The following is a 21,521-nucleotide window of genomic DNA, read 5'->3' on the forward strand; positions in this document are numbered from 1 at the left end:
ACAGAGTATTTTTGCTCATAATGACAAACTCAATACATATTCTTTTTACTTAGAAGTATTTGAACAATGTGAATCTTACCAGGTTGTAGCTACTCAAGTGAATGATATGATTGTGATATAGCTTAAATGAACAATTAAAACAAGTCAAAGGTTCTGGATACAAATTCCAACTCAGTGATTCATAAGTAGGATATAGTATAGAGTTTTTGAAATTTATTTTTTTCTAACTATGAAAGTAAAGGCCAGTTTAGTGTGGTTTATGACAATGAGAATGTATGTTACGCTACTGATTTTCCAAGCAAAATGTGAGAAGTAACAACATAATTCTTATTGTGATCTTTATCTAGATCTGGTGTATGTGAGAAAAACAGGACTGAAGTAGGTGAGTTTGTTGAAAAGAGCAGAGGATAAATTCTGGGACAAAGAGTGGGTGGTGAAGCTGGTTTTGTTTTGTTTTGTTTTTAAAGATTTTATTTATTTGTTTGACAGAGGGAGAGAGAGAGAGAAAGCACAAGAGTGAGCACAGGTAGGCAGAGGGAGAATCAGGCTCTGCACTGAGCAGACAGCCCGATGTGGGGTTCGATCCCAGAACCCTGGGATTATGACCTGAGCCGAAGGCAGTCACTTAACTGATTGAGCCACCCAGGCGCCCCTGACAGCTGGTTTTTGATATGTAAGAAACACATGCAAAGAGAGTGGAACCCTAAATTTTATCAGACACCAAAAAACAGAAAAGATTTGTGATTGTATCATCAGTAAAACATATGAATAAGAACTGCTTTATAAATATATTCTATTATACCCTCAAGTCATATCATGATCTCAAAAGTGGAAAAAGGAATGCCATTCACAAAGTCTGAAGTTAATGTCATTCAAGTCACGTTAAAGAACCATCGTTAGAAACTAATACATAGGAAAGAGGAGTTAAAATGTAAAAAGATTAAGTTTACTCATGCCCAAAATTATGGCTGCATTTCACAACAATGACAAAAAAAGCATTCTACGAGGCAATTTTAAAGAAAAGTTAATGAATCTACTAGTTATTTTCACTGGAGTTTTATAAACATATAATACAAGGCAGGTGCATCATTTATTCAGGCTGGTCAAACACTCTTTTAGAGAAAGCATGCTTAAAAGTATTCTATTTGTTTGGTAGAAAAAAGATTGAAGGCAGTCAGTCACACAAAGCAAAATGGAACACTTAATATCTCCATGTCATTCTCCAGCATTTATATCGGGAAGACGAATAGAATGAGTCAAGGCAAACAAACCAAGCAGGAAAAGTATAAAAACTAAGTCAAGCCATAATTACAATTCCTTTCTGAAATGAATATATAAATCAAAATGATGCAAAATTAAGTGCAAGGAGTGACTGCACCAGCTGGAGAAGGTTAGGGAAGATTTGTTTACAGTGGTATTAAATAAACACCATGTAACATGCTACACATACTGGACTTGGCATTAATGGTTAGCTTAAACAAAGAGATGCAGGGGAAAACAAGAACATCTACAACCAAAAAAACGACACAAAGAAACAGCATTGCAAACCTCAAAATAAGTTAGGAATTGAGGGTCAGGGACCTACCAACACAGAATTATCCAACAAGATCTCCTGCACAAAAACAAATGACAGACCGGTCATGACAAAACCAAAAGATAAATACTAGGATGACTTTGACAACAGTCAGCTAAGCATTAAAATACAAATATTGATAGAGCTATCATTCAAATTGGCTTAGCTTCAGCTTAAAAATATGCCATAATACTTCATTTTCCAACTTTAAAATATGAGTTGAGCTAAGATATTGGAAATACTCAACTCAAGATATAAAGCTATAAAATATACAATAACTTAAAAAATGTACACTTGTGTAATAAGGTTTTCCTTTGGAATCTCTCATTAAGCCTCAATAACAAAGCCAGATCAAGTACACATGAGTGTTAAAGGAGCATTCTGGATTGCATTCACATGAGCAGGTGTCCAGCAAGGGACAAAGTTAATGGTTTACCTCATCACAAGTTATAGATTTTTTTATTCTTGGAAGCCAACTTTTAAAACTGAGAGTACTCAGAATTTCTAGTGTAGCTAAGACCAAGTTCAGAATGGAAGTTAAACAGCATGCAGTTAGAAGAAAACTCTTTCCAGTAAGATTCTTTCTTAATGATGAAATGTATTCTGAATATTCAGGGAGTTTCAATTAATATGAAAACATTTCATGCTAAATAATTAAATTCTCTGTAAAAAAGAAAATCTGATCATAAAGATGTTAAATAGGAAAGCAAAAGCAATTTTCTTACTATAGGAAATACTCTATAATAAACTCAATCTAATAAATTCAGAATAAAACTTTCTAAAAATTAAGACATAAAATTAACTATAGTGACTGTAATTTTTAAATGATTTCTATATAAGAAAAATCAATTTATAGCTTAAATAAGAGTCACATAAATAAGATTTGTCAATTGTTAATTTTGATTTTCTCAATTGCTCTGACTGCTCCTAAAACAAAAATCTGATAGTGGTCTCTACTCTTTTTTATATGTAACCTTTCTCAGTCTGGGAAAAAAAAAGAGTAACAAATTTCATCAGCTCTAATTCATCAAGAATTAGTAGTAAGTTTTGCTCTTTATTTCTCAATATACTTAGTAAATAAATTCACACATCAGTTAAACAAATTTCAAAAGGCTACCAATGGAAAATTTCTACTATAGTTCAAGGGGGAAAAAAAAGGTAGTATAAGAAGAGTGAAAGTTTGAACAACTTGCAAAGGAGTGGCTATTTTTCAGTAACTGGTTTTGGAATGGTTCTTGGAATAGAAAGAATAATATTGCTAGGGAAAAGTCATTTAGTGGTAAAGGTAAAATCCAATTAGCACGATTTTCTCCAATACATGTTTAACCCAGACAGGAACCAAGTTTCTATCAGAAAAGTCAGTCTCATCCTCTTTATAAGAGTCTTATATAACTTTGTGAAAGTCACTACAAAGATTAATATAATATATGTTATATGTTAAGAAAATAAAAATTACTATGTATTGAGTGGTTGGTTATTAAGTGCCTGGGACATGTGCCTTTACAGGTGGCATCCTGTGTAATCCTTGTGCTCTACAAACAAGGTAGCTAAGGCTGGAAGAGGTTGTGGGACTTCCTAAGGCCACAAAACTAGGAGATGGCAGAACTGAGATTAAGAGCTAACCCTAAGTATGAAGTCAGTGAGAAATAAAGAAATGGGGACTAAATAAGTTGAGAAACCTGGATTCTAGACTTGACTTAGAACTACCACTATAACTAGGTATGTTACCTTGGGCAAATTACTTGACCTTTTTGGTCCTTGATTTATCTTTTTTATTGGGAAGGTTGGTTTTAATGACATTTGAGGTTCTTTCAAGGTCTGAAATGCTGCACATCCTGCCTCAAGCTTGTAAATGAAAGGGCCGTCTAAAGTAATGATTCTCAACAGTCACGTTACTAATGGGAGTGTGTTGTGCCAGAGTAGAAAATGTTTAAAGGCAATGGTGTTCTTTTAATTCCAAATGTAACTCAATTTTTAAGACAAGTCCAGACACTGATGATACACAAGGTAAATCTTAAAACCATTGACGATCATGAACCATTTCACCGGAACTTTTAGCATTCATCTTGTCATACTTATTAAACATATTCTTAAAACCCAGATATTGATGATTATGCCACTAGAATATTAAGGGAAAATGTTATTTGCCCATCTGGGGTGGAGGGAACTTTACATGTAATTATGTGGAAAAAAGAAAAGGAAAAACAAAGACATCACAAATATTTCCATGTCCTATGGCATTTATACAGTACCTGACATATTTAAGCACCCTATATATGTTTGTTGACTAATGAATAAATATTCCAAATATTAAGTTCAGCATTAAGAGAAGAAAAATGAATCAATATATGAGAGGTTTAAAATGTGATTATATAAAAGTTGGTCCACCCCTTCAAAAAGACTAGAATTAAGAGAAAGTATTAAGAGAAAATAGCTATTGTATACAGATTAGATAATTAAAATAAACCTAAGTTTCCAATGGAAAAAAACTAAGACTCACTAATAATTTTATACTCACACAGAGGCAGCTGACCAAGCTAGACAGGTTGACATGTCTTGGAGCAAACATATGAAGCTGCTGAAGGCAAGAAATGGCCTGAGCTTGAACAAGGCAGTCTGGGTTATCTTGCATCACTGCACAACCCAAAAGACAGGAAGTCCTTAAGGTGGAAATGGAAGTACTATTACCTAAAATGAAAGCAGAGAACTTAGAATAATTGGTCTATGAAATCATTCCTCTTTAAGCATATATTACTAGGTTTAATTTTTTTTTTTTAAGACTTTATTTATTTGACAGACGGAGATCACAAGTAGGCAGAGAAGCAGGCAGAGAGAGAGGAGGAAGCAGGCTCCCTGCTGAGCAGAGAGCCCGATGCAGGGCTCGATCCCAGGACTCTGGGATCATGACCTGAGCCGAAGGCAGAGGCTTTAACCCATTGAGCCACCCAGGCGCCCCTAAAATTTTTTTTTTAATACCAATTTTAAACTTAAGGATCTGTGAAGTAAATTTCTTCTAAAAAAGCAGGCATAATACAGGTAACAGATTTTAAGGTTATGTTAGTTATTCTGAAAAAATTTATGTCAACATAGATCATTACAAGAACCTAAGACTAGGTTATATCAAATTATTTGAAAAGTAAAATTAGAAATGACTAATGAACTTGGCTCTGCTTGTATCAGTTGAGATGCTTTCAAATATTAAAATCACAGACTGTACATTTAACAGATCAGATTATCTGAGCTTTGGGACTTAGTCACTTACTTTTTAGAGGAGATGAGTTGTTTAAACTATTCCACTTGATGTCTATCACCTTCATTGAAAGGGAAGCTTTTAAAAAAAATCTATCTTTCTAAATATGGTACTCCTTGTCTTTTCAAGGTAAAAGAAATCACATTGAATGGCATTTCACAAAATATACGATCACCTACCAAAGGCTTTCCAATTTTTCCCTCATTTAATAGAGAAGGAAAACAAAGACAGAAGATTTTCCAAAGGTCATCCAACTAGTGGTGGAACTTACATTAAGTTTTGTCGTTTCTACATTATATTCTATTATGTCAACATTCAGGAGTCAAAGTGTTCTTCCCAAGATGACTCTCAACATTCTGCTCATGGATTTGCAGAGAACATTGTGCTAAACTAAACTTCACCTCACTGACAAGTATTTGAGTCAGTAATAAATGAATTCATTTTCTATGTACATTTTTAATGTAAAAATCACAAAATGAGCTATGCATACCCTGTAACTCCGGACCCAATGTAGTAATAAGGGCATTCAAACAGCGACCAAGACTTTGGTGAACTTCAGCATGAGTAGGAGGCACATTTAATAATAACATTATAATAAGAGAAAGGGTGGGTTCCACATGCATATTATAGAGTGGGCCAGCAGAATCAATTATCAATGATAGCGAATGTAGTGCCCAGGTCTGTGAAGACAGAGAAAAACAATTTAAAATGCTACAGCAGCATTAAGAAACATAAAACACAATGAATTGTCTTTGTTGAAGCAAGTGATAAGGTAACAGCAAAGTAATTTGTGTGCTATTACTAGCCTGGAAAGAGAAATGGAAAACATAAGAAGTTTAAGAAAAGATTTCTCTTCAAATATTCAGTAAAAAACAATGAAAGACAATCATCTAATTTAGAATGGTAAACTGAAATCTCAGCACCAAGAATTCCAAGACTATGTTTGGTTCTTTAGCTAACAGCCTGAAGTGAATCTAGTTTGTTGAAAATTGTTTATTGTTTAATCTATGTGAACAAAAATTCTAGTTTTTAAAAGATTCAAAATAAATAAAAGATTCAACAAAATCTACAAATACATGCAGTAATGTGGACAAATCTCTTGAACATAATGTTGGAAGAAAGCCAGACATAAAAGAGTACATACCATATCATTCCATTGATATAAAGTATAAAAGCAGGCAAAACTAATATATGATGTTGCAAATTAGGATAGTGGTTATCCTTGGTGGGACAGGTAGTAACTAGAAGAGAACATGAGGAGAGCGTTTGGGGTATTGATAATGTTCTATTTTTTGATCTAGGTGCTGGTTACATGGTGTATTTAGTTTGTATACTTTATTCACAGAGGTGCACACTTAAAGGCAAGTGCACTTTCATAAACATATAAAAATAAGTATATGTATAAAATAAGTCTATATTTATTTCTATTAAACAAATGAAATGCCTTTGAGTGAAATCTGACCTGTCATGTTTTTATAAATAAAACTTCACTGAAACACAGTCATGCTCATTTATTTACATATTTATGGCTGCTTTACTGCTACAATGACAGAATTGTGTAGCCGACAGAGACTGCAAGACGTATAAAGTGTACACAATTTACTATGTGGCTCTTAATAAAACATGTCTGTCAACTCTGGTTTAAATGAACAAGCCTCTCCCAATACCTCAGGATGGGGCTGTCTTTGGACAGGAGTTGAAATGAGGCTTTTAGAGTGGGCCCTAACCCAATGTGACTGGTGTCCTAAGAAGAGAAAATCTGGACAGAATGACACTAGAGATGCATAAGCACAGTGAAAAACCATGTGAAGACACAGTGAGGTGACCACCTGCAAGCCAAGCAAAGAGGGCTCAGAAGAAACCAACTGAGTGACACTTTGATCTTGGACTTTAAGCCTCCAGAACCATGAGAAAATAAAATTTCTGTTATTTAAGCCACCAATGAATTAATGAATGAATGAACAAATGAATGAGTGAATGAAACAAGACTGGCCATATACTAATAACCAATGCAGTCAGATTATGGGTATAACAGGGTCCTTACAGTGTATTCTACTTCTATGTATTTTTTAAGTATATAAAAATGTCTCCATTTCGGAAACTGAGAAAATTTTATCCCTCTTACCAATGAATGTGTAAGAAAGCTTACAGTACTTTAAATGCTACAAAAATAAACTGTTAAGTAAGATATTGCAGTAATTGAGAAGAGTCAGATTTGATGACACTGGAAGCCACTAAAAGTATTTAATCAACAAAAAAAGTATTTGATATAAAAGTATGTGCATTCACAACAGGCTTCTTAAAGGGGAAGAAGAGAAATAAGATAAAAACAAAAAGTGTTATAAGTGTGGATGAAAGAATGGAACACCTTATAAGTTAACTCAGTCAACTACTGGACGATGAGGAGGAGGAGATGGCTTGTAATATGGTAATTCAAAGAATGAGATCTAACTGTGGATTAGGGATGTTGAAATTTGATGAGAAGGTGGTTAAACTGGATCTCAGAACACTAGAAAATTTGGATTATCAGACAGGAATAGTAAGGGAAAAGAACAGGAAAAATATAAATGCAGATATGAGAAAGGCATGTGTTGGATGAAAATAGGCAGGTCATCTATAAGAAAAGCAAGTACTTTCGGGTAATAACAGGGTTCCTGGGTCAGTTGATAGGACTTGAATGAGGTGATTTAGGAAGCAATAAGCAGTTTCTCCAAATTTTTGGTAAAGAAGTGGCAAGATGAAAGTCTTTCAGGAAAATAAATGTGTCTTCCCATCTCGGGGGACTTGCAAAGAACCAAAAAATACTACCATAGCAATTAGGAACACACAAGGAAGGCAGAGATAAGATAAGCGGAGAAAAAGATCAGATAGAAAAATAGTCATTCAGGATTTGAATAAGATATCAAGAGAATGAGGATTTTAACTGAAATGGGTAAGATGTGTACAATAATATGGTTAACTGGTTAAGAACATGGGTTTAGAGGTCATGACTTATGTTCTTGAGCTGATTCCATGATTTATTGGCTTTCAGCTGTGAGTAAGATACTTCGCTTCTGTAAGTTCCAGTTTTTTTTTTGTATAGGGGAATATACACCCTAGATTGCTGTGAGGCTTAAATATGTTAATGTTTTAGAAGAATATATAAAACAATCCTCGGTACCAATTAAAATCTCCAGAAGAGTAAATGTTATTATTAAGATGGAAGATCCATTTTCAGAAAAAGATAATGAATGTGGTTTTAGAAACTCTGAGTGTGAAGTGATGATAGTAAGATCTGAATTTCAAAAACCAGTCAAGGTTAACAATGGTTTGGCTTTATTAGAGGGGAGATTATTTACAAACTAATGGTCTATAAAAACAATCTGCATTATATACAAATCATGAATTTCAAGAAGGTATCACATGGGGTATTTACCTGCACATCAGGAGAAGTACTGTCCTGAGACAAAGTAAAAAGGATTCCAACACAAGAATTCAAATGTTGAGAAGAACTTATTCCTCCTAAATATCTATGTAGAGATCCCAAAGCCAGTGAGTATCCTGTTCTGGTAACCACATCCCTTGCCGATTTCAGTCTATAATCATGGAAATAAATAAAAATCACTGAACAAAACTAATGCATGTACACTGTTACCTGGCAAAACATTTTGTATGAATAGCTGCAAAATTAAAAAATATTATTTACTGTTAAGTGATTAAAAAAAAATCTGAAATGACCTGAAAGGTATCTTGAAAAGAAAAACAATTTATATAAAAATGTCTTCACATTATTAATGAATAAGTATGAATAATTTCAATGTTTTTCAAAGATACACTAAATTTGTAAGACAAGCACTATTACTTTATTTTTAAGTTACTTTTTATAAGTTGAAGTATAAGCAACACACAATATCCTCTTAGTTTCAGGCATATAGCATAGTGATTTGATATTTTTATACATTATGAAATGATCCCCACGATAAGTCTATTACCATCTGTTACTATACAAAGTTTCTGCAATATTATTGATTATATTCTATATGTTATACATTGCATCCCATGACATTTATTTTATAACTGGAAGTCTGGACCTCTTAATTCCCTTCACCTGTTTTGCACCCCCTCCCCTCTGGTAACCAACAGTTTATTTCTTGTATCTTTGAGTTTGTTCATTCATTTCTCTTCACAGATACGTGAAATTATATGCTATTTGTCTTTCTGTCCTATTTCACTGAGCATAATACCCTCTAGGTCCCTCCATGTTGTCATAAATGGCAAGATTTCCTTCTTTTTATGGCTAAGTGATATTACACACATCTTCTTTATCTATTCATTTATTAATAGACACAGTTGGTTCCATATTTTGGGTGTTGTAAATAATGCTACAGTGAACACAGGGGTGCATATATCTCTTTTAATCAATGTTTTCATTTTCTTTGAATTAATATCCAGCAGTGGAATTGCTGGATTGTATTTTTAATTTTTTGAGGAACCACCATACTATTTTCCATAGCAGCTGTGATTTATATTCCCCCCAACAGTGTATGTACGCTTTTCTCCACATTCTACTCAACACCTGTTACTGTCTTTTGGATACTAGCCAATTAGACAAGTGTGAAGTGATGTCTCATTATGGTTTTGATTTGGATTTTCATGACAATTAATGGTGGGCGAAGCTCTTCACATGCTTGTTGGCCATCTGTATGTCTTCTTTGGAAAAATGTCTATTTGGTCCTCTGCGCATTTTTAAAAAATCAGGTTTCGGACATTAAGTTGTAGAAGTTCTTTATGTATTTTGGATACTAACCCCTTATCAAACATATGATTTGCAAATATCTTCCATCATTCATAGGTTGTCTTTTAATTTTGTTAATAGTTCCTTCATTGTACAAAAGCTTTTTAGTTTGATGTAATTCCATTTGTTTTAGCTTTTGTTGCCACTGCCTGAGAAGCAAGACCTCCTTCCCCCTAAATATTTCTAAGATTAATGTCAATGAGCTTATGCATGTTTTCTTCTAGTTTTATGGTTTCTGGTCTTACTTCAAGTTTTTCATCCACTCTGAATTTATTTTTGTATACAATATAAGAGAGTGGCCCAGTTTATCTTTTGCATGTAACTGTCCTGTTTTCCTAACACCACTTATTAAACAGACTGTTCCCCGACCCCATTGTTTTGTTTTTAAATTAAGCTCTATAACCAAGGTGGGGCTTGAACTTATGGGCCCCAAATCAAGAGTTGCATGCTTTACTGACTGAGCCAGGCAGTAGCTTGTTTTTCCCCCATTATACATTCTTGACTTCTTTGTCAAATTAACTGACTAGATATATGTGGATTTATTTCTGGGCTCTCTACTCTAACACACTGATCTGTGCTTGTTTTTATGCCAGTAACATACTATTTTAATTACTATCGTTTTGTAATATAGTTTGAAATCAGCATACCTCCAGCTTTGTTCTTCTTTCTCAAGAGTGCTTTGGCTATTTGGGATCTTTTGTGGTTCCACAAAAATTTCAGGATTTTTGTTTTATTCTAGCACTGTGAAAAATGTCATTGGTATTTTGATGGGGATTACACTGAAACTGTAGACTGCTTTCAGCAGTATGGATATTTTAGCAATATTAAATCTTACAATCCATGCACATAGGGTGTGTGTGTATTAAAATATGGAATACTTCATGAATTTGTATGCCATCCTTGTGGAGCATGGTATATCTTTCCATTTATTTGTGTCATTTTCAATTTCTTTCAACAATGTCTTAACATTTTCAGTGTGCAGGTTGTTTACTTCCTTTGTTAAATTGATTCTTATGTATTTTATTTTACTTTTAAAGATTTTATTTATTTATTTGACAGAGAGAGAGAGAGAGAATCACAAGTAGGCAGAGAGGCAGGCAGAGAGAGAGGAGGAAGCAGGCTCCCCGCTGAGCAGAGAGCCCAATGCAGCACTTGATCCCTGCTGAGCGGAAAGCCTGAGGCTGGGCTTGATCCCAGGACCCCAGGATCATGACCTGAGCCCAAGGCAGAGGCTTTAACCCACTGAGCCACCCAGGTGTCCCACTTATTTTAATCTTATTGACAATAGTGTCTGGGATTGTTTCCTTAATTTCTCTGACAGCTTACAATTAATGTACAGAAACTGATTTCTGTATATGAATTTCATATCCTGTGTGACTTTACTGAATTCATTTAATTCTAATAGTTTTTTGGTGAAGTCTTTAGGATTTTCTAATTTTGTCTTATGTCATCTACAAAGAGTTACAGTTTTGTCTCTTACTTTCTAATATGGATGCCTTATATTTCTTTTCCTTGTCTAACTACATGGTTAAGACTTCCAAAACCAAGGTGAATAGAAGTGGAGAGAGTGGGTATCCTTTTTTTTTGTTCCTGATCTTAGAGGAAAAGCTTTTATAGCTTTTCACCACTGAGTGTGATAGCTGTGGGCTGGTCATATATTGTCTTTTTAATGCTGATTTATGTTCCTTCCATACCTATTTTGTTAAGAGCATAATTAAATTACATTTTAAAAACTCATACTGCTGAGATACTTTAATTCCACACAACTAGAGTTTCAACTCAAGAACTTTAGAAGTTTTCTTATGAATTCTGTGTTAATTTAAGTGTTGTATATTTAGTCCTTTAATCCTCGCAATCTTGAGATTCCTACTATTATCAGTTCCTTTTTACAGATGAGGAGAACAATATGGTAGCCAAAATAACTCTTACAAAGTAACCAACTATAAAGTGGAAGAAGGGGATTTGACACAAGTTTAGTAATCTGACTCCAGACTTCAAGCTCTCTCTCTTTTTTTAAAGTTTGTTTATTTATAATCTCTGCACCCATGTGGGGCTTAAACTCACAACCCCGAGATCAAGAGTCGCATGCTCTACCAACTGAGCCAGCCAGGCACCCCCAGACTTCATGTTCTTAACCAAATCAGTCACACATATTCAGTAAACTGGAAGGTCAAAGTTCTACTTGCATTACTACTACTACTACTACTACTACTACAAATACAACTTTATATACATATACTACTAATATAACCATGAACTTTTATTTGTGGTTGTTTTATTCTTTCATATCACTTTCATATTTATTATCTCATTTACCTTAACACTGTTCAGCAGGCAGGGCAGTATTAACCTCCTATCTGAAATAGAGGATATTTACCCCAAAGATACAAATGTAGTGATCTGAAGGGGCATCTGCACCCCACTGTTTATAGCAGCAATGGCCACAATAGCCAAACTATGGAAAGAGCCCAGATGTCCATGAACAGGTGAGTGGATAAAGAAGATGTGGTATACATATATACAGAAATCTTGCCATTAGACTGATGTGGATGGAATTAGAGGGTATTATGCTAAGCGAAATTAAATCAATCAGGGAAAGACAATTATCGTATGATCTCACTGATATGTGGGATTTAGAAACAAAACTGAGGATCATAGGGGAAGAGAGGAAAAATAAAACAAGACGAAACCAGAGAGGGAGACAAACCATAAAAGACTCATTAATCATAGGAAACAAGAGTTGCTGGAGGGGAGGGAAGTGGAGGGATGGGGTAACAGGGCGATGGCCATTAAGGAGGGCATGTGATGTAATAAGCGCTGGGTATTATATAAGATGGATGAGCCACAGACCTGTATCTCTGAAACCAATAATACATTATATGCTAATTAATTGAATTAAAATGAAAAAATGTTAAAAAAAAAAAAAAGACACAGAGGAAAACTAGCTGAGAGGTTCTCTCTCTGTTCATGATCTCAGAGTTGTCAAAAATGAAAACATAGTTTATGGTTCCTGATCCTAATAGCCTACAGCTTTTACTCTTTCTGATAGATTGTTATTACTACCTATTATCTATATTTTACATGATAAAACTCCATAAATGTCTTACTCCCAGAGTCCATTCCACTGATAGCCAATATATCACTCATATGTTAGTAATCTTTCCCTTATTATATAAAAATTAAAGCCGAAGTAGTAATAGTTCTATGTTCCAAGTGAGCAGACCCTTCATTTGAAAGTATGTGTTTATAAATTTTTTTCTGTTAACTCCAGAATGAAGTTTCACCAGTTCCAAAAAAATCAACAAGCCATATACCCAGTTTTGACACACAGTCTATGAGTATTAAATAAGAAATTGACTTACTTGTCAAAGCTAACTTGAGCTAATGCAGCAGTAAAAGCTCCATCATCAACCACTTGGGCTAATCTAGCCCATGCCTCTGCAGCTGCACATCTCAAGAGGGGGTTGGGACTTTCTAGGGCTCCCATCACCAACGCTAGGGCAGGTCTTCTCATTTCTTCTGGACCCAAATTTCCCTTGGAGCCAGCTAAATACTGAAACATGTAAAGAATAATCCAAACTTACAACTGTAGTTAATTTCCTTTTAAAAAAGAATGTATTTATTTTAGAGAAAAAGAGAGTATGAGAGTGAATGCAAGTGGGGTGAGGAGCAAAGGTAGAGGGAGAGAGAACCTCAAGGAAGCTCCCTGCTGAATGTGGAGCCTAACTCAGGGCTCAATGTCATGACCCTGAGATCATGACCTGAGCTGTAACCTAGATTCAGATGCTTAACAGACTAAACCAACCAGTTGTTCCTGTAGTAAATTTTCTAATCCAGTTTGGAATGAATATTCTGGTTAAGCAAATGTGCTCATACTTGGATTACTACTTCAACACACACACACACACACACACACACACACATAAATACTGAACACCCAAAAACAATTTGATTTTTCACAGAAAGTTCTTTAGAAGTTTAAACCTCCAAGCAAACAGTCTGGTAATTAATTGTCACTACAGTATATATGTGTTCAGTAGAACATTAATAGGAATTTCCATAAAATAACCAATGAAGTGTATTATATTTTAGTTAGAAACAATAAGCCATAAATGCAACAATAAGCCAGATTTTGCCCATAGGCCATAGTCTACCAATCTCTGGTATAGGATATTAGGCTAAGTAGGTTAAAACATGGTCCTAAGTCAAGATTTTAGGTTTAATTTCTGACTAACAAGTTTTACATAGAGAAAAAGTAAAAGCGGAATTGCAAATCCCAAAATATTTTCATTTTAGGAGATTAAAAAAAAGGGAAGAAAAAAAGCAATTCAGACCTTCCTCCAAACTACTTAACTGGCCATATATTAGAAAAAAAAGTTAATCAAACACCCAAATTTAAAAAAAAAAACACAGAATTACCTTCAAGAAACTAGAGAGTGAAGAAACAACATGTAACTGAACTATTTGTTGACGAGCTCCTTTTGTGTGCTTTATACTGTCCAAAAGCTGTTCCAGTATAAAAAGCCTAAAATCAGAAACAAGATTTAAAAGCAAATAGTAAAACATTGAGTTTGTTAATAAAGATAAAGTAAGCCAAAGGGCATTACTGAGTATATACTACTAATCTGTTTTGTTGCATTATTTTGTGGTAACTGCTAAAATGAAATAAACTATTGCTGAATATACTCTAACATTTTAGGAAAAGAAAGTATAAAAAAATGCAAAAATATTTTAATTTTGTGTCATTTTGAGAGTGGGTGAGAAGCATTATTATGTGGGGGAAAAAAAATCCCAGAAGTTTAACTTCATAAATATTTACATGGACAAATTCTATCTCAGTAACTCTTTTCTAAACAAATGGTATCTTATTTTTTCTTTTCTTTCTTAAGTAAACTCTATGCCCAATGTGAGGTTCAAACTCACACCCCTGAGGTCAAGAGTCACAGGTCCTACTGATGTAGCCAGCTAGGTACCTCTAATCAAAGGATATCTTAAGGGGCACCTGGGTAGCTCAGTGGGTTAAGCCTCTGCCTTCACCTCAGGTCATGATCTCAGGGTCCTGGGATGGAGCCCTGCATCAGGCTCTCTGCTCGGCGGGGAGCCTGCTTTCCAGCCTGCCCCCCACCCCTGCCTGCCTCTCTGCCTACGTGTGATCTCTGTCAAATAAATAAATAAAATCTTAAAAAAAAAAAAAAAGTTATCTTAAAAGTTACTTGCATCAGCTTTTTTGTTCTTAATAAGAGGACTTAATTGGATTCAAATATACTGCTTCATCTTAAAAGTAGCGCCAACTTATGTCGTCTATAGTCAGTGAGAATCAGCACAGCTCTTTGAACTCCCAGCTATACTTTAAAATGTACTTAGGATCACACTATGTATTAACACAATTTTAAATCTTGTTTTTCTCATTTAATATTACCTCCTAAGCACCTTTCAAATCATTCTTATTCTTTGGTAACTTTCATGAAGCCAAATTTTACTGTGCACATGTATTACAATTTGTTCAATCATTCTACTGATGGAGACCAATTTTCTAATTTTCACAATTCTTTTTTTTTTTATCATGAAAAAACTGTATTTAGATTTAGCCAGCTGGACTCAGTTTAGATGATCCCAATTTTGTTGGCAACATCCAAAGCATCATAGTCAGGGGCCAGCCGAACGTATGCCTTCTTCTCTCCATCAGGCCTGATTAAGGTGTTGACCTTGGCTACATCAATGTCATAGAGCTTCTTCACAGCCTGTTTGATCTGGTGCTTGTTGGCCTTGACATCCACAATGAACACAAGTGTGTTGTTGTCTTCTATTTTCTTCATGGCTGACTCAGTAGTCAGGGGGAACTTGATGATGGCATAGTGATCAAGCTTGTTTCTCCTGGGGGCGCTCTTTCGAGGGTATTTGGGCTGCCTTCAGAGATGCAGAGTCTTGGGTCGTCTGAAGGTAGGTGATGTGCGGATCTTTTTTTTTGTGACTGTGGACGCCTTTCAACGCCGCTTTCTTGGCCTTCAAAGCCTTTGTTTGGCTTCGGTTTTGGGAGGGGCAGGGGCTTCCTTCTTAGCTTTTGGCGCCATCTTCGTAAAAGGGCTAATTTTCACAATTCTAACTATGATGGATATAAACATTATTTTTGGTCTGGGGTTGAATGTGTTCATTAGTTATTTATGTCACTTCTGTGAATTGTTTTACATGTCCTTACAGCACTATGCTTTTCCTCTGGCTCCATCAGCCATTTTACAGCATTTAGCAGTGGTTCCCAACTTTGGCCGCATGTCAGAATTACCTAAGGAGTTTCTGAAAATTTCAATACCCAACATATATGCGTACCATACTATTAAATCAGAATCTACATTTTAAAAAGTTGTCAAAGTGTCTGCAGTGTATTGTCAAGGGTAGAACAATCTTCAGGTGAATTAAGTAATTCATTCTTTGCATTTATGCATAAAATGCTTCAAAGTAAGCACAAACAACACATGCACAAGATCAATCATAGTTCTTTTCTGCATAAAACTATCTCGACATTCTAGTACCTTAAACATTTTAGTACTTTAAAATTATCAATACGTTTTCTTATTTTTATTTATTATTTTATTTTAAAGATTTTTATTTATGTGACAGACAGAGATCACAAGTAAGCAGAGAGGCAGGCAGAGAAAGAGGGGGAAGCAGGCTCCCCACTGAGCAGAGAGCCTGATGTGGGGCTCCATCCCAGGACCCTGGGATCATAACCTGAAAAGGCAGGGGCTTTAACCCACTGAGCCACCCAGGCACCCCTACGAAGTTTTCTTATTTTTAGAATCTTATAGTCAAAACTATAGAAAAAATAGAGAAAATAGAAAAAAAATAAAAAATAAAAAAAAAAGAAAAAATAGAAAAAAGCAAATGATTTAAAGATAATTTAATTTTGGGGGCGCCTGGGTGGCTCAGTGGGTGAAGCCTCTGCCTTTGGCTCAGGTCATGATTCCATGGAACTGGTATCGAGCCACGCATCGGGCTCTCTGCTGAGCAGGGAGCCTGCTTCTTCCTCTCTCTCTGCCTACTTGTGATCTCCGTCTGTTAAATAAATAAATAAAATCTTAAAAAATTTAATTTTTTAAAAAGATAATTTAATTTTTTTAAAAAGATTTCATTTATTTATTTATTTATTTGACAGAGATCACAAGTAGGCAGAGAAACAGGCAGAGAGGGGTGGTGGGCTGAAGGCAGAGGCTTTAACCCACTGAGCCACCCAGGCGCCCCGATAATTTAAATTTTTTTTTTTTAAGATTTTTATTTATTTATTTGACAGACAGAGATCACAAGTAGGCAGAGAGGCAGGCAGAGAGAGAGAGGAGGAAGCAGGTTCCCCGCTTGAGCAGAGAGCCTGATGCGGGGCTCGATCCCAGGACCCTGAGATCATGACCTGAGCCGCGGGCAGAGGCTTTAACCCACTGAGCCACCCAGGCGCCCCCCAATAATTTAATTTTTAGTGTATAAATAAAATATGAGGGGCGGCCTGGGTGGCTCAGTGGGTTAAAGCCTCTGCCTTCGGCTCAGGTCATGATCCCAGGGTCCTGCGGATGGAGCCCCACATCGGGCTCTCTGCTCAGCAGGGAGCCTGCTTCCTCCTCTCTCTGCCTGCCTCTCTGCCTACTTGTGATCTCTGTCTGTCCAATAAATAAATAAAATCTTTAAAAAAAAAATGAAAAACCCATTTCTAATCTTAGGGCAATCTCACGTTATAAGAGTTTCTTTTAAGCTATTTAAACACAAAGCTAAGCACAATGACAATAAAATGCTTTGAAATATTCAGTTGCTGTTGTAGAGACTTTGGTTAAAAACATTTTTTTCCCTCTAGAAATGTAAAGACCCAAAAGAAAAGCATTTGGCATCTTAAACAAGTATCATATTTGGGATAACAGGAAATTAAAAACTTAACTTTCCTATTTATATAGTTGCTCTTCTCTGGTCCTCTAAAGACATCCAATGGAGACTACTGATAGCTGCTTATGACCCACTTTCTGTATCTGGGATCCTGCCAGACCATTTCCTTTAAAAATTCCCAAAGTTCTGATTACTATTTTTATTCAGTTAAAATCTAAACATAGTATGTTTTACTTTTACCAGGTCTCAACATCTTTTTAAAAAATATATTTTATTTATTTGAGAGAGAGAGTGAGCATGAGAAGGGAGAGTTCAGAGGCAGAGGCAGACTCCCTGCCAAACAGGGACTTGATGTGGGACTTGATCCCATGACTCCAGGATCATGACCTGAGCCGACGGCAGTTGCTTAACCAACTGAGCCACCCAGGCACCCCAGGTCTCAACATTTTTATTAAAATAAATAAAACCTTTCCTCCCTGAAATACATATTCATTCTATATACTATTTTAGTCCAGGTGAGGTTAAAAAAAACTTAGCATACTTTAAAGCTAATTAAATTTTAGACAGAATAAAAAATAATTTTCCTAAAGAAAAAAAAACTTCTCTAAAAGAGCAATAAAATCAATTTTTAAAAAGGAAAGCTTTTAAGACGTATATTCTTTTCTTTTTCACTTTTGTCTTAGACCTATCGAAAAGAGCTAGTGGAAGCATTTAAGAATATGCTTAATTTAAATCTTTTCCTCACAAGGCCATCCCTGTCTCATCCCTGTAGTTACTGTAATATTAATCCAAATTAATTATTTTAAATTGTATGCTGTATAAAATGGTTACAAACTGATTCACTCCCACCCTATCAATTCTTTTTTTCCTTAAATATGTATATATTTTTTTAAGATTTTATTTATTTATTTGACAGAGAGAGAGAACACAAGCAGGGGAAGCGGCAGACAGAGGGTGAGGGAGACACAGACTCCCTACTGAGCAGGGAGCCTAAGGCAGGGCTTGATCCCAGGACCCCATGATCATGACCTGAGCTGAGAGCAGACACTTAACTGACTGAACCACCCAAGTGCCCCAAGATTTATTTATTTGAGATTAAGAAAGGAGAGAGAGCACGGGTGCCCATCCATGAGCAGGGGAAGGGGCAGAAGGAGAGGGAGAATCTCAAGTAGACAGACTCCCTGCTGAGCTCAGGCTGAATCTCACCACCCATGAGATCACGTCCCCAGATGGAACCAAGACTGCGACACTCAACCAACTCAGCCATCCAGGTGCCCCTCTATCAATTATATTAGTTTTATATTTTATTTTATATCTTATCTTATTTATTTACCAGAGAGAGAGCACAAGCAGGGGGAGCAGCAGGAAGAGGGAGAAGCAGGCTCCCCTCTGAGCAGGGAGCCTGATTCGGAACTCGATTCCAAAACCCTGGGATCATGACCTGAGCAGAAGGCAGACACTTAACCAACTGAGCCACCCAGTCTTGTCGTCCCTTTATCAATGCTTCTTTGAATATTCCAGACTACTATGATTTTCCTCTCATCTTTTAGTGCTGTAGCATTCATTTATAATTTGGTTATATATTGTCTTAAATATGTTATAAGCACAACTTTATAGTTACAGTACACACAGGGAACTATGGGTTATAAATAAATTTAGGAAAAACATCATCTTTTAAAATTTAAGTTCTGAAAAGACATCTCAATGTGTGTGTGTCTGTGTATATCTTACAATACTGAGCAAATATGATCATCGTTTAAAATAAAATGACATGAGGCTATTAAAAATCAACATCAAAAAACAACATAAACTTTATTCACTTTTCTATCCAATGAAAGTAAACTATCCAAAGACATGCTTAAAAAATGTGTTCCTGGGGTGCCTGACTAGTAGCTGGTGTAGTACACATAACTCCTGATCTTGGGATTTTGGGTTCATGTTGGGCCTAGAGCTTACTTTAAAAAAGAAAGCAAATAACTAACTGCCCCCCACCCCCCGCCGGCCCCGCAAAATGTGTTGCTGACAAGATTCAAATATTTTGGCAAGTCTTCATCAAAACAGACCAAGGTAAATTCCCTACCTAATTGATATTCTCTGGAAAACATAACTAGATAAAATGATATAAAAGCTATGTATCTAGTTACATGTTATTTTTGGTTTAGCATGCCAGAGGCAGATAAGAAGGAAGGAAGGGTAAGAGGGAGTGGGGAGGGAGGGAGAGAGAAAGAGGAAGTGAATGAGAGAGAGAGAGAAAGAGAGAAAGGGAAGGAGAGAATATGAATAAATGAGGATAGTTACTAATTTATAAATTGTTAAACAGCAGAGCCTATAGGAGAAATTCACATTGCATTCAGTATCTCACATAAAAACAATTGTTTTACATAAAAACAATAAGTAGTTTTTTGATCTCCAAGAAAGGTATTACCTCAGTTATCAATTATGAAACTAATTTTCAATAAGAAACCATTACTAGCCTTTGATATTTTAAAACTGAAGTCTACTTTGAGTGGACTGAAATCTATCAAACTTAAGATTAATGAATTTATCTAATTTTTGAAATCCACCAAACTAAAAACCTATAATGGGTCCACAAAGCCTTGAAGTAAAAAAGTTTAAGAGACCTAATCTAAGCAGAAAAGCAGCATTCTTCTTTTTAACAATAGCTCATAAATCAAAATTCTAATATCACTGAGTTTTTGTTCTTTTTTTTCACCACTCCATTTTTCTATTTGTATTTTCAGCTAGATGATAAGGTAATTGTGGGTAAAGTGTGGCATCCGCAACAAAGCCTAGCAGTTTTCAGTTTAATTTAATCACTGAATTTAATCACTGACTTAATTACTTATTAAATATTTGCCAGATGAATAATTAAACAAGAGCCTTTATCACACCTACACCTGTCATCTGTAAGAACTCTTTTATACTAATAAGAACTTTCTGAAAGACAGAACCAGTACAGGGTGGGGACAGGAAGAGACTCTCAAGCAGATGCTGTGCTGAGCCCAGAGCCTGGTGCAGGGCCCAGTCTCATGACCGAGATCACAACCTGAGAAACCAAGAGCCGGACACTTAACTGACTGCCCCACCCAGGCACCACACTAATGAGAACTTATTACATTTTTCTTACGCATCAGTTCTTTATTATGCATTTACTGAACCAAAACCAATCCTTAAATATTGTATTTCAGGATATGTGAACTACTAAAGATGATTTACCTTTGAGCTTCTCCCACATGAGCACATACAACTCCAAAGAGCTTGACTGCAGAGCTAATAACTGACAGTACTGGAGGTAAGGGCTTAGGCACTGAATCTCCCTCTACATCTTTCTCATAAATAGAATAGGGGTCATACTCCAAGCTGCCACAAGCAATACCATTACCAAGCAGGAGCTAAAACAAAACAAAACAAATATATAAAGGTATTAAAATGACTGTTCACAGAATGAGTCAACCCAAGAGTTCATTGAAAAATGACTATACCTGCTCTTCAATAAACCTATGGTCAGTCTCTTGTAGCAAAGGACTTAATATCACAAGATCATCCTGATGACAGAGGGGTGGAAGTAAAAATGCAGATGCTGCCACCTGTATATCAGAGGCAGTCAAGTCAGCAGCCAGCTCTTTGAGGAGAGCACAAAGGTTTCCTGTTGAATTACAGAAAACAGCAATTAGCAATTTATTAAAAGCAGTTAACTGGTTAGAATACAAGGTTAAAAAAAAACCAGGCAGAACTTTAATCTAAACATCAGCTAACTTTAATCTATTACAGCCAAAGATATTTCATCCTTAAAAAATATGCTACCAACAAATTGCTCAACTGGTGTTACTGGTCACAAGACTAAGAACAGATACTGTAAAGACATCTCAAAATATGTGTGTGTATATACTTTATGATAATGAAGAAATACTACCATCATTTTAAATAAAATGACATGAAGGACAAAAACAGGATTTTTTTTTTTTTAAAGATTTTATTTATTTATTTGTCAGAGAGAGAGAGGGAGAGAGAGCAAGCACAGGCAGACAGAATGGCAGGCAGAGGCAGAGGGAGAAGCAGGCTCC

At 35.6% G+C, this 21,521-nt stretch overlaps 1 protein-coding gene and 1 pseudogene across 4 annotated transcripts in view; both read right to left on the reverse strand.

Moving 5' to 3' along the window:
* Positions 1-21,521, reverse strand: part of LOC111159997 (HEAT repeat containing 5A) — a 97,126-nt gene that overhangs the window by 38,820 nt on the left and 36,785 nt on the right. For all 4 annotated transcript variants that reach the window (XM_022522754.1, XM_022522744.1, XM_022522764.1 and 1 more), the window contains exons 14-20: positions 20,940-21,103; positions 20,674-20,849; positions 14,017-14,122; positions 12,960-13,150; positions 8,239-8,398; positions 5,314-5,503; positions 4,092-4,261 (exon numbers count right to left, since the gene is read on the reverse strand). In XM_022522754.1, coding sequence (XP_022378462.1) covers positions 4,092-4,261; positions 5,314-5,503; positions 8,239-8,398; positions 12,960-13,150; positions 14,017-14,122; positions 20,674-20,849; positions 20,940-21,103 — 1,157 coding nt within the window. The remainder of the gene's footprint in view (positions 1-4,091; positions 4,262-5,313; positions 5,504-8,238; positions 8,399-12,959; positions 13,151-14,016; positions 14,123-20,673; positions 20,850-20,939; positions 21,104-21,521) is intronic.
* On the reverse strand, positions 15,162-15,668 carry LOC111160009 (annotated as a pseudogene).

The sequence above is a fragment of the Enhydra lutris genome, unplaced genomic scaffold (genome assembly GCF_002288905.1).
Source record: "Enhydra lutris kenyoni isolate GAN:26980312 unplaced genomic scaffold, ASM228890v2 scaffoldscaffold4, whole genome shotgun sequence".
Taxonomy (NCBI): domain Eukaryota; kingdom Metazoa; phylum Chordata; class Mammalia; order Carnivora; family Mustelidae; genus Enhydra; species Enhydra lutris.